This window comes from Tachysurus vachellii, chromosome 20 (genome assembly GCF_030014155.1).
Source record: "Tachysurus vachellii isolate PV-2020 chromosome 20, HZAU_Pvac_v1, whole genome shotgun sequence".
Lineage (NCBI taxonomy): Eukaryota > Metazoa > Chordata > Actinopteri > Siluriformes > Bagridae > Tachysurus > Tachysurus vachellii.
This window is the reverse complement of record NC_083479.1, coordinates 16188394-16207584: the sequence shown is the minus strand read 5'-3', so window position 1 is coordinate 16207584 and position 19191 is coordinate 16188394. Positions and strand designations below refer to the sequence as shown.

General features: G+C 44.5%; 2 protein-coding genes across 2 annotated transcripts; one reads left to right on the top strand and one right to left on the bottom strand.

Annotated features, from left to right (window-relative positions):
* The first annotated feature begins 345 nt into the window (after positions 1–345).
* On the top strand, positions 346–15858 carry pum3 (pumilio RNA-binding family member 3). The gene is made up of 18 exons (XM_060896197.1): positions 346–417; positions 749–832; positions 1235–1417; positions 1539–1677; positions 3227–3302; positions 3474–3567; positions 3677–3743; positions 4608–4782; positions 4869–4972; positions 6007–6085; positions 6238–6336; positions 6508–6561; positions 6870–6950; positions 7225–7367; positions 13079–13301; positions 13828–13915; positions 14085–14175; positions 15466–15858. Exons 1-18 carry the CDS (start codon positions 414–416, stop codon positions 15590–15592), a joined length of 1911 nt encoding a protein of 636 aa, XP_060752180.1. The 5' UTR covers positions 346–413; the 3' UTR covers positions 15593–15858.
* Positions 15859–16442: 584 nt separating this feature from the next.
* Positions 16443–19166, bottom strand: kcnv2a (potassium channel, subfamily V, member 2a). Its single transcript, XM_060895433.1, has 2 exons — positions 17338–19166; positions 16443–16862 (listed from the first exon to the last, which is right to left on the bottom strand). Exons 1-2 carry the CDS (start codon positions 18658–18660, stop codon positions 16611–16613), a joined length of 1575 nt encoding a protein of 524 aa, XP_060751416.1. The 5' UTR covers positions 18661–19166; the 3' UTR covers positions 16443–16610.
* Positions 19167–19191: the final 25 nt, after the last annotated feature.

Here is a 19191-nt window from a genome sequence, read left to right as displayed (position 1 = left end):
TTAATTCTTTACAGTTGTAGAAAATGATGTTCATTCAAAGGTGTATTTTATTTCTGGAAAAATTTTATATATCATATTTAAAGCTTTTACAGCCCCAAATTCTGCTATATTTTGAGGCTATTGTCATGTTTACAAAATTGCCAAGACACGTCATGTGACGTCATCACAACGCGCAGGTTTCTTCACTGGCAGTTTTAAAGAAGAATCCTGTGATTTTGCACTTTTCACTAATTCAAATGTTAATAAAAATCAAGCATTTTCAGCCGTAACAATCACAAAAGACACAAAAGAACCGATTACGTGCTTTTATTTTAGCAGTTGAAATTTCGACCGTAAAGCAATAATTTGTGTCGTGAAAAGAAAATTTTTCACAGCAACCGATGCGAGTGCCGTAAAGCGTTTCTCTTCAACACATGGGTAGGTTGTTAAACGTGTCTGTTAGAATTGAACAAAAAATGGCACGTATTTCTGTATAGACTTGTCTTAACTGTGTTATATCTCAGATTTGTTGCATTCTCGACCATTATATTTTCCATCTGTTGAAACGAAAGTATAAAACATCTGTGTGGTGCTTATTGAAGTTTATATGTAGCATAGCTTGAGCTTTCAGCTAACGATAATGTAGTGAAAAACACATAAGAAACAGTATATGTGGATGTTCACAAAGTAGACAAATATTTCTCAGTGTTTATAAAAAAAATATTAGGAGTTTATCTTCAGCGAGGTTTTTTTATGTTTCTATTTTCAGTTTGGTTGGAAACCATGGAGTCCAAACCAAGAAAGAAATCATTCAACCTTAAAGATGGAAATAAAGCTGGATTTAAAGGGAAAGGTGAGACCAGATATCTATCAGATATCTAATCTGTGTTTCGAGATAACTGTTTATTATTACTATTATTATTGTTGTTATTATCATCATTATTATTATTATCATCATCATTATTATTATTATCATTATTATTATTATCATCATCATTATTATTATTATGATTGTCATTATTATCATTATTATTATTATTATGATTGTCATTATCATCATCACCATCATTATTATTATTAATATTATTATTATGATCATCATCAGTGTTATTATGATTATCATAATTTTCATTATTATTATTATTATTATTATTATTATTATTATTATTAGATTAAATAACAGGTTAAAATGTAAATAAATAACTTTAAAAATATTTTTCTAAATGTTTTATTCATGTTATGTGAAAACCTTTAGGCACAGCTGAGAGAAAACCGGCTGCTAAACGTTCTTTTAAACCTCACAACTCAGACAAAAAGAAACCTTTTACAAAACCAGGAGGGAAAGGAGGACCAAAGAAATTCTTTAAACCAAAACCAACAGAAGGAAAAATAACAAAGAAGAGAAAATTTTCAGACGATCCGAAAAACTCAGACGAAGGTATGTCTCGTTATTTTATTTATTTATTATTGTTGTTGTTGTTTTTTTTTTTTTTTTTTACAATTTAATACAATGTAATTCTGACCATCGAGCTGTACGGACATTGCAAATGACTTTTTAGGCTCAGAAGCGAAGAAACCCAAGTGGAATGATTTTAAACAAAAGAAGAAAGAGTTAAAACAGAACCGACAACAGAATGAAAGGAAAGAGACCTATCACATAGTGAACAGAGCCAAACAAGTGTGGGAGATAGTCAGAAGGTGAGCAATTCTCCATTATATTGACATTTATTTGTGTGTTTAGTGTTCCCTTTATTTTTGTGTTTAAATGTCAGTGTCATTCATTGTAAGATTATGTTCATGCAAAAAAAAAAGGTGGGCGATGAGGCAGAAATAATCATGAATTGTCAAATTATTGTTAATCAGTCCCTACACTTGTAAGATGTCATTCATGTCAAAAAAAATCTCTAGATCTCTGAGTGTAGCTGCACTGATCCAATAAATAACGGCCACGAATCATAAAGATGTTATTTGGAATTTTCTGATGTCTAATACTCAAACACTTATCTTTATTAATCCTTCACTTTCACAAGTCACAATCTCTTAACAAATAATCTCGTTCACCACATCGTTACATATTGTTAAAAATAAAGCGAAACGAAATGCATTACATACGTGAGGGCAAACACATACAGTGTGCGTCTCCCAGACCATATGCAGAGTTTATACGTTTTTAAGAAGCCACAAGTCACAGCTTGTTCACGTCCATATTGCTCTCTGACCCACAGTTCTGTGTTCCCTCTTTCGTCCCTTCCGGAGTCACGTGACGCATTATGTTTCATTAAAGGACCATTACATTTTAATCACATTTTTAAATCTACACGAACTCTACATCTGCATGTATTTATGAAATCAACAATAGTCATTACAACATGTCTGGAGACATTTACACTGAGGGTTAAACAATAATTCAGTTCAGAGCTGCTAGTATCACTGTTATTGCTGCTACACTTCACAGTATTTCACAGCCCATGTCCTATGTATTTGTTCACCCTGTTGTGTATTTGCATTTTGTCGTCTTTCAAATCGCTATTTGTTGCACTATGGTCCTGGAGAAACGTTTCAGTCCAGCGTATAGAATCTAGATATAGAATCTATAGAGTCGTATGCAAAAGTTTAGGAACCCCTGACAATTTCCATGATTTTCATTTATAAATATTTGGGTGTTTGGATCAGCAATTTCATTTTGAGCTCTAAAATAACTGAAGGACACAGTAATATTTCAGTAGTGAAATGCGGTTTATTGGATTAACAGAAAATGAGCAATATGCATCAAAACCAAATTAGACAGGTGCATAAGACAGAAAAATCACATCAAAATTTAGTAGAGCCTCCTTTAGCAGAAATAACAGCCTCTAGACGCTTCCTATAGCCTGTAATGAGTGTCTGGATTCTGGATGAATGTATTTTGGACCATTCCTCCTTACAAAACATCTCCAGTTCAGTTAGGTTTGATGGTTTCTGAGCATGGACAGCTGCTTCAAAATCACCCCACAGATGTTCAGTGATATTCAGGTCTGGGGACTGGGATGGCCATTCCAGAACATTGTACTTGTTCCTCTGTATAAATGCCTGAGTAGATTCTGAGCAGTGTTTTGGGTCGTTGTCTTGTTGAAATATCCAGCCCCGGCGTAACTTCAACTTTCTGACTGATTCCTCAACATTATACTCAAGAATAATATATACGACTGTATATAGGGGATTGACAGTAAAACTCTATTGATGCTTGAGCCTGTGTTTTTGGCTGCAGGAAAGATTGTGATGCAGACAAGAGAGCAAAGTTGATGAAAGAACTGCAGGAACTTGTGCGTGGCAAGATAAAGACGGTAAGTACTAGTTGTCTGTGTGTGTTCTATGTTGGACCGAACAGCATTAAGTATTTGGTCACTAACAAGCTCTGAAAGCGACTCTTTGAACAAGACCATCGTTAAGTGTGTGCTACTGTTTTGTTTTGCCATTGCAGTACTATGATCAATGTTCATGTCCCGTTCTTCTAGATTGCGTTTGCCCATGACTCGACTCGAGTGCTTCAGTGTTTCATACAGTTTGGAAACGACAGACAACGACAAGAGATCTTTGATGAACTCAAAGGTTCGTGTTCACAGCAGCAGTAATTTAGCCCTGTGTCCTAATATTGTCATTCATTTATGAATTAATTGTTGTGTATGGGTTTGTTTTTAATTTCTTCTTCTTTGTACAGACCACATGGTGGAGTTGAGTAAATCCAAATATGCAAGGAACATCGTAAAAAAGTTTTTAATGTATGGGTAAGTTACCTCGTTTCACAATAATAGAAACCGCTTGAATTCGTCTCGCTGTATAGACTCATGGCACCATATCGGTCACGTGTGCTCTTTTAAACGATTAAAATGCTAATTATGGCCAAGGATGATCGGGTAGACGTTCTAACGTCGGGGAAAGTAATAAAAGGGAGTATATTTTAAATAAAGCAGGCTTCAATTTCTGATCCTTTTACACAATTTATTTTCATCAGATCTACAGCCAGTTCACTGCTTTATCCAGATTCCATCTTTCAAATTTCCTCTTTGGCTTGATGGGACGTCATTCGTCGTTAATCCTTAATAGGTTTATCAGACTGTCATTAGGGCTGGTTGAGTGTTTAATGTTCATAACTTCCACAGCTTTAGCTTTGACCAGTAATGTATGACACAGCCACTGAAAACAAAAGACGGTCATGTTAATGAATGACTACGTGATCAGTTTGCTTTTATTTTTTAAATTCAGTTTAAAAAAATGTAATAAACTAATTGGACATGGTCATATTACCTAAAGAAAACACCTTCAAGCATTTAAATGATTATCGACTCACGTCCAGAAGGTCATGAGTTTGACTCCCAGCGCCACCAAACTTCTGCTTCTGGGCCCCTGAGCAAGGCCCTTAACCATCAGTTTCTCAGCTGTGTAAATGTATCGAGTTTGAGTAAATTTAGCACGAATACCAATCAGATCAGATTTCAGGAAAACGTATGATCGAATGTTGGAGTACGATTTCTGTGTACAATATGCAGGTAAACGCAAATCTGGTTCATATAGGAGGCAAAAAAAATGACAGAATTAAAAAGAAATATTGAGAAAGAGACTTAACATCACTTTTGTCTACACTTCACCAGGACCAAGCAGCAGGTCGCAGAGGTGATGGTGGCCTTTAAAGGAAAGGTCAGACAGATGCTCAGGCACTCGGAGGCTTCGTCTGTGGTCGAGTATGCTTACAACGACAAGGCCATCCTCTCTCAGAGACTCATGCTTACAGAGGAGCTTTATGGCAACGCCTTCCAAATCTGCAAGGTTCGCCTTCCAGTTACTTATTACTCATGGCTAAGAGGTTATTGACACCTTGCTAGATCATAACAGCAGGATTTCCTTTCCATCAGTCCTCAGTGTGTCCTACGATAGAGAAGGTCCTGGAGAGCAATCCGGATAAAGTCGAGAGCATCATGGAAGAAATGAAGCAGATCCTCACGCCTATGGCTCAAAAGTAAGCTCGAATAACCAGCGACACTGATGTGTTCTTGTACTGTGTCACATGTAACGTAGGAACGATTCAGTTAGTCAGGGTTGCATTCATCATGCTGGGAGTCTTGAAATATGGACTGTCAATCAAGTGTGTATATTAGAATATTAGGCCACACCCACCACAACTTTTTAGATTGGTGATGATGGATTCAGCTGATTATTTTATCTTTATTTTTTTTTCTTAATTTTTACATTTGCATAGAATTATTATAATTATTTTTTTTTGGTTAAAATAGTCAGCACTGTGTGGGAGTCAGGTCGGGTTTGGGGGCATTTTGTTTTCGTGTGTCATGCCATGAGGGAGATAGAGAGCACAGAGGACTGAAATGATGCTCTAACCCGGAAAATGGAGTTGAATTTTTTTTCAACTAATTTTTTCAACTATTTATTCATTTGTTCATTAGTTAGTAAGTAAGTAAGTAAAGTTTATTTATATAGCACATTTATCACAGCAGAGCTGACCAAAGTGCTGAACAAAGTCAAAAACTAAACATAAAATAAACAAAACAGATGGGAACAGATAGTTCAGTGGGAAGTTAGAAATGAATGGATGAAATGTAATTGTATTGGTGATACACCTGGCACGATTGCAGCAAAGTCACCACAGCTCGATCAGCCGGGTCACGGTAAGAGCCGTGCAGCTGAAGTTAGCTGAAGAACAAGGTATTGTTTGGAGATTTTACTCTGATCTTCCACTCTGTTAACTGTGACACACACAATGATGTGCACAATAAAATAGTGAGTACATTGTGCTGTTTTGGATGCAGCATTGAGTTCGATTGTGTTGAGGAAGGGCACGGCACAACCCACATCTCAAAATGTCCAACCGCAAATAGCATATTCAACCAGAGAGGGTGAAATTACAGAATCTTACATGCTGTCATGTTAAATTCAACAATAGTTTTGTACAATTTTGAACATTTTAATTGTTTTTGTTTTCTGGTATGTTCGCATTATGAACTTGGGTCTAATCTGTTTGGTTTTTTCCCTTAACAGAGAAGCTGTCATTAAACATTCACTTGTCCACAAAGTGTTCCTCGACTTCTTCCTCCACGCTCCAGACAAACAGAGAACAGTAAGTGATCAGTCAAGTGAAGCTACCTTAGCTACCACTAAACTACCACACTGTAGCAGTGTACAATGTTATATAAGCGCTTTACAAATCCAGCTGACCTGCCTTTTTCCACCCACTGTGTATATAAGTCGCGTGTTAAATTTGCACTGCAGGAAATGATCGAGTCTATAAGGGAATCGGTGGTTTACATGGCGCACACGCACGACGGTGCACGGGTAGCTATGCACTGCTTGTGGCATGGCACAGCCAAGGTGAGCTCTTATTGCTTCTGAAATGCTATACTAGGTAAAAATGGGAGATTTACATCATTTCCTGTGATCCTGCATTCTTCTAAGTGTGTGTGCCTCTGTGTGTACGTGTGTGTTCCTCTGTGCGTGTGCCTGTGTGTGCGGCTGTCTCTTTGTACGTCATCTCTATTTCAGGACAGGAAGGTTATCGTGAAAACCATGAAGACGTACATGGCAAAGTTTGCGACGGTAAACTGATTTATACAGCAGTGTTTAGGGCGCATTAGGGTTGCTGAATGAATGGCAAAATAATCAGTAAATAATTTTCACTTTCAGTATTGCATTAATTAGCACAGAGATGTAGTTTTGGATCGAAGACTCGTATTGCCCTTTATCTACTGTCACATTAAAACAGCCTTTTCTTCTGTATACTAAGTATTTTGTGATAAATATGTTAAATACAATTGTCATGTGCCTTTGGGTTCAGATAGGTGAAAAGCTGCATTATACATATAGCGTACATTTTGTGTGTTTATGAATATGATGCTGGTTCGCAGGGAGAATACGGACACTTGGTGCTACTCGCAGCCTTCGACTGCATTGATGACACCAAATTGGTCAAACAAGCAATTCTATCAGTGAGTGTTTTAATCTTTCATGCACATAATATTCTTCTGCTCGTTTACCACTGACGCGGTTAATCTGTTCTGTATAATTGGTAATGTGGCTCTGATCTCGTGATTCTGATGGAAAGCTTTATTAGAGAATGCACATGCATTCCATTTGGAATTTTCAGCTCTCCTGTACTTAAATCAAATGAAAACAGATTCAGATTTCTAGAATTTTGTGATTAATGTGAAAAGATGGCATTTTTTTTTTTTAAGCCTCACTGCAGGATTTTGTCATTTCCAGGAGCTGTTGAGTTCCCTGGAAGAGGTCATCAGTAATAAACATGGCAGGAAGGTGCTGCTGTATTTGCTTAGCCCTCGAGATCCAGCTCACCTGTTACCTGAAATTGTGCAGCTGCTGGAGAAGGGAGATGGCAATGCACACAGGTCACACACAGACACACACACTCACACAGACACACACACTCACACAGGCACACACACTCACACAGGCACACACACTCACACAGGCACACACACTCACACAGGCACACACACTCACACAGGCACACACACTCACACAGACCACACACACTCACACAGGTGACACACACACACACACTCACACAGGCACACACACTCACACAGGCACACACACTCACACAGGCACACACTCACACAGACCACACACACTCACACAGACACACACAGGTCACACAGACACACACAGGTGACACACACTCACACACACACTCACACAGACACACACGGGTCACACAGACACACACGGGTCGCACAGACACACGGGTCGCTCGCACTCACACGGTCGCTCACACGGACACACACACACACGCGCGCACACACGGTCGCTCACACAGACACACACACACACACACACGGTCGCTCACACGGACACACACACGGTCGCTCACACGGACACACACACGGTCGCTCACACGGACACACACACACGGTCGCTCACACGGACACACACACACGGTCGCTCACACGGACACACACACACACACGGTCGCTCACACGGACACACACACGGTCGCTCACACACGGTCGCTCACACGGACACACACACACGGTCGCTCACACGGACACACACACACACGGTCGCTCACACGGACACACACACGGTCGCTCACACGGACACACACACGGTCGCTCACACGGAAACACACACACACACACACACACGGTCGCTCACACGGACACACACACACACACGGTCGCTCACACGGACACACACACACACACACGGTCGCTCACACGGACACACACACACACACACACACACACGGTCGCTCACACACACACACGGTCGCTCACACGGACACACACACACACGGTCGCTCACACGGACACACACACACACACACACGGTCGCTCACACGGACACACACACACACACACGGTCGCTCACACGGACACACACACACACACACGGTCGCTCACACGGACACACACACACACGGTCGCTCACACGGACACACACACACGGTCGCTCACACGGACACACACACACACACGGTCGCTCACACACACACACGGTCGCTCACACGGTCGCTCACACGGACACACACACACACACGGTCGCTCACACGGACACACACACACGGTCACGACACCACACGGTCGCTACCACACACACACGGCACAACACCACACACACACACACACGGTCGCTCACACGGACACACACACACACACACACACGGTCGCTCCACACCACGTCGGACACACACACACGGTCGCTCCGACACACACGGTCTCTCACACACACACACACACGGTCGCTCACACACACACACACACACACACACGGTCGCACACACACACACACACGGTCGCTCACACACACACACACGGTCGCTCACACGGACACACACACACACGGTCGCTCACACACACACACACGGTCGCTCACACGGACACACACACACACGGTCGCTCACACGGACACACACACACACACGGTCGCTCACACGGACACACACACACACGGTCGCTCACACGGACACACACACACGGTCGCTCACACTGACACACACACACACGGTCGCTCACACGGACACACACACACACACGGTCGCTCACACGGACACACACACACACACGGTCGCTCACACACACACACACACACGGTCGCTCACACGGACACACACACACGGTCGCTCACACGGACACACACACACACACACGGTCGCTCACACGGACACACACACACACGGTCGCTCACACGGACACACACACACACGGTCGCTCACACGGACACACACACACACACGGTCGCTCACACGGACACACACACACACACGGTCGCTCACACGGACACACACACACACACGGTCGCTCACACGGACACACACACACACGGTCGCTCACACGGACACACACACACACACGGTCGCTCACACGGACACACACACACACACGGTCGCTCACACGGACACACACACACACACGGTCGCTCACACGGACACACACACACACACGGTCGCTCACACGGACACACACACACACGGTCGCTCACACACACACACACACGGTCGCTCACACGGACACACACACACACACGGTCGCTCACACACACACACGGTCGCTCACACGGACACACACACACACACGGTCGCTCACACGGACACACACACACACACGGTCGCTCACACGGACACACACACACACACACACGGTCGCTCACACGGACACACACACACACACGGTCGCTCACACGGACACACACACACACACGGACGCACACAAGGACACACCCACCCACAAACGGTCGCTCACACGGCCACACAACACACCCGGTCGCTCACACGGACACCACACACACAGGTAGCTCACACGGACAACACACACACACGGTCGCTACACGGACACACACACCCACACCGGTCGCTCACACGGACACACACACACCACGGTCGCTCACCACGGACAACACACACACACACCACGGTCGCTCACACGGACACACACACGCTCGCTCACACGGAAACACACACACACGGACACACACACGGTCGCTCACACGGACACACACACACACGGTCGCTCACACTGACACACACACACGGTCGCTCACACGGACACACACACACACACGGTCGCTCACACGGACACACACACACACGGTCGCTCACACGGACACACACACACACACGGTCGCTCACACGGACACACACACACACACGGTCGCTCACACGGACACACACACACACACGGTCGCTCACACACACACACACGGTCGCTCACACGGACACACACACACGGTCGCTCACACGGACACACACACACGGTCGCTCACACGGACACACACACACACACGGTCGCTCACACGGACACACACACACACGGTCGCTCACACGGACACACACACACACACGGTCGCTCACACGGACACACACACACACGGTCGCTCACACTGACACACACACACACACGGTCGCTCACACGGACACACACACACACGGTCGCTCACACGGACACACACACACACACGGTCGCTCACACGGACACACCCACACACACGGTCGCTCACACGGACACACCCACACACACGGTCGCTCACACGGACACACCCACACACGGTCGCTCACACGGACACACCCACACACGGTCGCTCACACGGACACACACACACCCACATACGGTCGCTCACACGGACACACACACCCACACACACGGTCGCTCACACAGACACACACACACACACGGTCGCTCACACGGACACACACACACACGGTCGCTCACACACACACACACACACGGTCGCTCACACACACACACACGGTCGCTCACACACACACACACGGTCTCTCACACACACGGTCGCTCACACGGACACACACACACACGGTCGCTCACACGGACACACACACACACGGTCGCTCACACGGACACACACCCACACACACGGTCGCTCACACGGACACACACCCACACACACGGTCGCTCACACGGACACACCCACACACACGGTCGCTCACACGGACACACACACACACGGTCGCTCACACGGACACACACACACACACACACGGTCGCTCACACGGACACACACACACACGGTCGCTCACACACACACACGGTCGCTCACACGGACACACACACACACGGTCGCTCACACGGACACACCCACACACGGTCGCTCACACGGACACACCCACCCACATACGGTCGCTCACACGGACACACACGGTCGCTCACACGGACACACACACGGTCGCTCACACAGACACACACACACGGTCGCTCACACGGACACACACACACACACACGGTCGCTCACACGGGGACACACACGCACACGGTCGCTCACACGGGGACACACGCGCACACGGTCGCTCACACGGGGACACACGCGCACACGGTCGCTCACACGGGGACACACGCGCACACGGTCGCTCACACGGGGACACACGCACACACGGTCGCTCACACGGGGACACACGCACACACGGTCGCTCACACGGGGACACACGCACACACGGTCGCTCACACGGGGACACACGCACACACGGCCGCTCACACGGGGACACACGCACACACGGCCGCTCACACGGGGACACACGCACACACACACGGTCGCTCACACGGACACACACACACACACACACGGTCGCTCACACGGACACACACACACACACACACGGTCGCTCACACGGACACACACACACACACGGTCGCTCACACGGACACACACACACGGTCGCTCACACGGACACACACACACACACACACGGTCGCTCACACGGACACACACACACGGTCGCTCACACACACACACACACACACACACACACACGGTCGCTCACACGGACACACACACACACACACGGTCGCTCACACGGACACACACGCACACACGGTCGCTCACACGGACACACACACGCGGTCGCTCACACGGACGGACACACACACGGTCGCTCACACGGACACACACGCACACGGTCGCGCACACGGTCGCTCACACGGGGACACACGCACACACGGCCGCTCACACGGGGACACACGCACACACGGCCGCTCACACGGACACACACGCACACACGGTCGCTCACACGGACACACACACGCGGTCGCTCACACGGACACACACACGGTCGCTCACACGGACACACACGCACACGGTCGCGCACACGGTCGCTCACACGGACACACGCACACGGTCACTCACACGGACACACACACACACGGTGGCTCACACGGACACACACATACACGGTCGCTCACACGGACACACACATACACGGTCGCTCACACGGGGACACACATACACGGTCACTCACACGGACACACACACACAAGGCCGCTCACACGGACACACGGTCGCTCGCACGGACACACACACACACACACGGTCGCTCACACGGACACACACACACACACACAGTCGCTCACACGGACACACGGACACACACACACGGTCGCTCACACGGACACACACACACGGTCGCTCACACGGACACACGGACACACACACACGGTCGCTCACACGGACACACACACACGGTCGCTCACACGGACACACACACACACGGTCGCTCACACGGACACACGGTCGCTCACACGGACACACACACACACACACACACACGGTCGCTCACACGGACACACACACACACACACACGGTCGCTCACACGGACACACACACACAATGGTTCAGTACTATTTTATTTCAGATGTCATAATCTAAAATTCTTAAAACGGACTTCAAGCTTTTTTTTTTTCCCTCATCAACTAATGAAAACTTAATGATTGTACATTAAAAGCAATGCTTAAAAAAAAAGGCACTACACTGTAACAGGATGTGCTGTAGTCCTTACTGTAGAACCAGGAGCTGGGGTTGGTCCTGATTGAACTCCTCATAAAACCCTGTAATAATAAAAATACACTTAGCATTGATTGTGTAAGCTGCTGCAGTTGGACTTTCTGTTCCAAGGGTACAATTGTTACGACCCTAAACCTAACCCATGAGACACCGTACAACTGCAAGGCTTAACACCACCAGAAGCAAAGCTAGTTGTTGGGCTTTTGGGATGGGACTTTGCCTAGGTACAAGAACTATATACGAAAAGACAAGCTTGTAGGTTAAAACATGTTTTGACTTGCTGTGTCTATTACATTGTTTGTCCTGTAGCAAAAAGGATGTGGCTGTACGGAGGCAAGAACTCCTGGAGGCTGTGTCTCCTCCTCTGCTACAGTACCTGTGTGAGAACACTCGCTCCATGGTGATGGATAAAGCCTGCAGCGTAGCAGTCAGCGACATCCTGGGAGCCGCCGTCGGTGACCTCCGACCCGCTATGGAAGCCGTAGCACGACTGGCAGCTGAAGACTTTGTGGCTGGCGGTGTGGAAGGACAGGTGTCTTATGGATGCATTATTAATTTTATAGAACATTCGTGTTTTTAGTTTTCCTGATTTGAGTAGATGCACCAGTCTTGATATAACGGTACAGATGGGGAAAGTTGTGAGGCTTTCATGAGTGAACATAGGCGGCTCTCTATCGGTGAGACGTGACTAGAAGAAATGTGGCGTGTCCCAAATCTCTAACTGGTGTCTCGCTGATGCCTCAATCCTAGAGAAAGTCCTGTGAGAAATCAGTGTCAGTCTGGCGTAAGCCTGTGGTTTTGTCCCACATAACATTTTACAAAATAAACTATAACACTTGATGAAAATGCTGTATTACGTTTACATCAAAACTGTTTAGATTCCGTTGTAGGCCACTTTAAATAAGGTGGTTTTTGAAAACAACATTAATCATCATGAACAGTGTGATGCGTAGCTCTATGGGGGGGAAAACAAAAACTTTGAGAATGTTATATGAAATGGATTTCAAGGTTTATTGCCAAAGTAAAAGCTTTTTTTTCTTCTTCTTCCTTTGTTCTAGCTGCACATGGCTGAACACCCTGCTGGTCATCTTGTAATGAAATGGCTGATTGAGCAGGACTCTAAGATGAAGGCATCCGGGCGAGAGGGTAAGGGTGCAGCTCTACAGTTTAGTTTGTACCACTTTCGCTTTGGAACTTCAAATGGGGCTGGGGAACAATAATAAAGACCTCAACATCAAGTTTTTTTAAGTTGAACTGCAGCTTACATTTTGACTGAGACATGGTGTTTATTGGTTTGCTGTGTGTGGTTGTGCAGAGCGTTTCTCCCGGATCCTTCTGGAGACGGTGGGGATAGAAAAGCTGAAAACGTGGGCTTCAGTCAACCGTGGAGCCATTGTGCTGTGCTGGTAAGCAAGCTTGCTTGAAGTGTTTTATTTTAATTTGTGTAAAGAAGTTTTCACACAGCCATATTTGCTGATGTGCAAAACCACAAACATTTGTATGTAGTGTAAAATGTGAACTGGTGAAATGTATCCGAAGGAATGTTGATTCGTGGCCAACTGACTGAATTCTACAACCGAATTCCTGTTTTTCATGTAAATAAAAAAGAGCATCTCAAACCTTCACAGCAGATTTCTTGCTCATCCATCAGGCTTGCCGTTTCACAAAGCCTTCTTTTATTGTAAAGCCATATTCCACTGTGCTTGGCTCTAATGTAAGCCACTTTTGTGTAGCGGCCATGCCACGGTATCCAACCCCCCAGTGTTAGTGTGCTAATAAAGCCCTACACAGTAGCTCCTTCCTTCCATTCAGCCATCTAGTAGGATTACTTCACCCCTCTATAACCCTCCTTGCCCTCCCTGGTCTTTGTGTCTGACCTCCTCTAATCTCCCTAAGCCTCTAAGCAGTGAGAGATTTGTCTGAGTTTTGTTTTCATGTGTGAAAGCTTTTCATTAACATGTGGGAATGTAATGTCTTATATGTTTTTATACCAAAACACTATTGCATTCTCAATTCTGATTGGTCAGAAAATGTTAACTTTGTATATGTTTCTATAGCTACAGCTCTGAGTTTCTATGTTTATCTCCAGCTATAAATTTGTTAATGCACTTGTTCTAATGTATTATTATTATTTCTATCTTAACACCTTAATTGTTGTTAGTTAGTTTTTCTGAACACCCATTTGAACACCACAACTATTACACCCATTTGTTCTTGTTGAACATCACATTCCGAACCCATCCACATTAATATAAAGGTTTATTTTTTATATTCAATATATTTAATATGAAGACTTTCCACTTTATATCGGAAAAAGGTTATAGGGATATTTTTGTTCATTCAAACAAAAGAGTATTACTTTGTTATATAGTGTAAGTAAATAAACTATTACTTTTTACCAGAACGGAACAATAAATAATTTGTTTATAGAAGTACATGGCATAAAGGAATAAATGTGGTCTAAAGTCCTTAAAGCTTGTAGTTTTTAGATCTAAATATTCCTGTAACGGTGCAAAACACTATTGAGAATACTCAATAACGATGCATGATGATGACACAAAACAACAGTTCTGTTTCTATTTGCTTTTCTGCTAGCCGAAAATGACCAACGAACAAATAGGAATGAATCTATACATGTAACGATCTACATGGTTTCTGAATTAACATTAAAATTCTCTCTCTTTGCTCCTCTCCAGTCTCCTCCAGAGTGCAGATGAAGGTGTTGCACAGGAAGTAAAGGCTGCTTTAAAGTCCATAATTAATGTCCTAAAGAAAGTCCAGAACTCAAAAGGAGTGGAGGCTCTGCTGGAGAAACTGGCCTAGTAAAATCTTACTGATGCACAATGCCTTTATACACTGCATCTTGCTGGTGCCAGACATCGAGAAAGCCCCTGTCCTCTCCTCAGTAGGTCTTGGCTATATTAGGCCCAGTTCAGAACTACGCAAGAGGACCTCAATTGTGTCGTGGAACAGATTTTGTAAAAATTAAGTACACAATCCCACACAAAGATTGTTGCGTTGGTCAATATGCCAAATGTGTGTAACTGTTCTTTAATATTGTTTCAATATAATAAATCTATTTCACCTAATGTAGAATGGTTGCTCTGTTTTACAAGAATAGAATATTTATAGAATTACAGAAATAAATGTTTGTAACTATCCACATCTTGATAAATTTAATATCTTTAGCCTTCTGAGGGTTTTTCTCAAAACACATTCACCAGAAAATAAGTTCTACTGTTCTGTCCCAGGTCCATCTGTTTTCATGAAATCTGCAAGTCATGTCCTTATGTCCAAGGGTTAATCTTTTAAGGATCTAATTTGTCAGGAGAATCTGTCCACATTAAGCATAAATCGGCTTTTGCAGGTAATGGTTACTGAACTAGTCATGGCCAGATGTTTGGCTCTTGAAGTTTTAAACCTTTTTGAAGAAAACTAAAAGCCAATGTGCATCATTTTAAAACATTTAGCTTGTTCAAAGTTCTTGTTTAAAGACATTCTACTACTTCACCAGCTATTTGGATTTTTTTTTTGCACCGTCACTGATAAAAAAAAGCAATATTTTTATTACAAACAATTTAATTTAAAATAATGCTGCTGCTTGTATAAAGCATGCAAAAATAGATTTTTATTGAGAAGTTTAATAATAAATAGCTGAGTGCATTAACAATTGTGCTTCAGTTCTTATTACAAATAATTAGGTTTCCGATGGGGATTTTATTTTACATATCCATAGATGAAGAATCATCCTTCTTGCTGTTGTAAAAATCGTTTTTGTTTCAAATCATTGTAGTACAGCACTTCTCTTCAGATCAGGAGCACTTTGTCTTGTGGGTTCACGTCAGCCTTCCTCACAGCAGTCAACAAACCTCTTGACAGCTCTTTTGGCAAACCTCACCTTGCCACGTGCCTTAATAGTGGAGGTATACTCATGGGATTTCAGCTTGGAGTAATAGTCTGAGAACTTGTTGTACAAGATGGAGATGGGCATGCCGTTCAGAATGATCCCGAATGAGATGCAGGCAAATGCAAAAATTCTACCCAGGTGCGTCTCTGGAAACATGTCACCGTAGCCCACTGTAGAAATACTCACCTGCAGAACAAACGGCGAGAACACCATTGCAATAATGCAAGTAAATGTAACCATATGGAACTGTTTACTGTATGGGGGAAACACCTGATCTGAGCAAAGGGTTGCGAATAGAAATGTGTTACAATGAGCTACAATAAAATCACTCTAAGCCTTAATACCCTCAAGAGGCTGTGTTTAATAGCATTATAAAACTGCTTGGCATCGATCAGCTGCAAGTTGCCAAGCAATAAAAGGAAAGGCCCATGTGCATAATTCCAGGTACAACGTAACAATGTTTACCATGTTAAACAGTAGACTACCGGGAATTTAATTTAATCAATATAGTTGCTTCCTGGAAAGGTCAATGGGAGCATTACAATTCCCTTTTTTTTTTTCCATACTACTTTTGATGATCTAAAACTTTGTGGTTTGTGAATTCCCTCTTCAAGATGCAGAATGAATTATGATAATAAATAAATAAATAAAAAGTACTTACAGCTGCCCACCACCATGCATGAGGTATACTAGTAAAGTTAGTCTGGTGGACATCATGCTCCACAGTGTAAACCATGGCAGAGAAGGTGAAAATTCCCATTGCGATGAAAAGGAAAAGGCAGCCGACTTGTTGATAGCACTGACGGAGCGTGAAGCCGAACGCTCGCAGTCCGGTGGAGTGTCGGGCCAACTTTAGAATGCGGAAGATCCTCATGAGACGCATGATACGCAGCACTTGTCCCACTTTTCCAACTCGCCCGACCGTCTCAATGTCGCTGCCATGCTTCTCAAGGTCCTCGTTTTCAAAGCATTCCAGGATCATCTGGAGGTACAATGGGAGGATGGCGATCAAGTCCACAGCATTCAGCATACTCCTCCCAAAGCGTTGGAGATCCGGTGTAGACACAAGCCGGAGCAGGTACTCCATTGTAAAGAATGCAATGCAGAAGGTTTCCACATACTCAGCATAGGTTTTCCCACTAAGCTGGCCACTTGGCATTGTGTACTGCATCTCCTCCACTGTGTTAAGGGTCATAGCAACCAGTGACACCAACACAAATAAGCTGGAAGCTACAGCCATAACTTTGGCTGTGACTGAAGAGAAAGGTTTCTCCATGAGGTTCCATATTTTGCGACGTGTATGCCCAAAAGCCATTCCTGTAAACAGCTCTTCATTTTCCTCCACCTCAATTTCAGCTTGGAGCTCACGCTGCACTTTCAGCTGCTCGTTCAACTCGTCTTGTCGTTCTTCAAACGAGATGCGACAACAGCGGTGTGTGTTCTTGATCCGGACACCCCAGTAGTTGATTTCCTCTAAGAAGTTGCGAGGACACAGCTCGTCTTTAATCCAAAGAACCCCAGTCCGGTAGAAATTGAAGATGATGTGAAAGACATCTGGATCTCGATCAAAGAAAAATTCATTATTTTGAACAATGTAGTCATCGCAGAGGTCAAGCTTTCTGTTGTGGTCTGTGTAGGTCGCAAGACGACCAATTCTGGTCTTGGGATACTTGGAAGCCACCCTGTAAGATATCTGGTAAACCTTACCACCTACATTGATATTCAGCATGTAGTTTTTAGCCGGAGATAATACCTTTTGAGGGGCTAGTAAAACCTTGTCATCCTCGTCGTCATACTCTTCTTCAATGTTATAGATATCGCGGCTGAGTTCCTGCATTGAATTCCATGGCTTCAGCCAGTTTGGCTGGGCAAGTGGAAGCTCATCCTCTGCCACTGGATCATTCTGAGAAAGGGTTGTAGCCCCAAGCTTATAATTGGGGAAAAGGCTTCGCCTCCTGCCCTTGAGCTTGAATATAGTTGTCATGGCCTCTTAACCACCCCTAGAATGGGAGTCCTCTCTCACACACACACACACACACACACCAGTAAGGAGGATGCAGCAGTGACTGTCTAACGTTGCTGACTGAGAGACTCTATGCTTAACGGTTTAAATACTATTATCCTCTCTCTAGATTCCCCACCCCGATGCCTTTCATTTGCCTTACATTCACAAATCTCTTCCACAACAGACTTTAGGTATTATCCCATACGCTGGGCATAAACACTAATATGGTTCACGCTTGTCATGTTCCCATGCTCAATCTGGACACTAAATCATAGGGGCAACTTTATTCCATTAAAACATTGTTAGAAATGTTCATCTCATTTGAAATACCACCACAATGACATCATCAGAATGAATTTTGCTACTTACGTACACAACGGCAATGAAGATCAACAACTTATTATGCATTAAAGCCTTTAAAAGGTCAAGTGCATTGCTCAAACCTGTAATCCTAATTAACCCGAGTCATACAACCCTTTTAGGAGGATTACATCCAATTAATGTAAACAT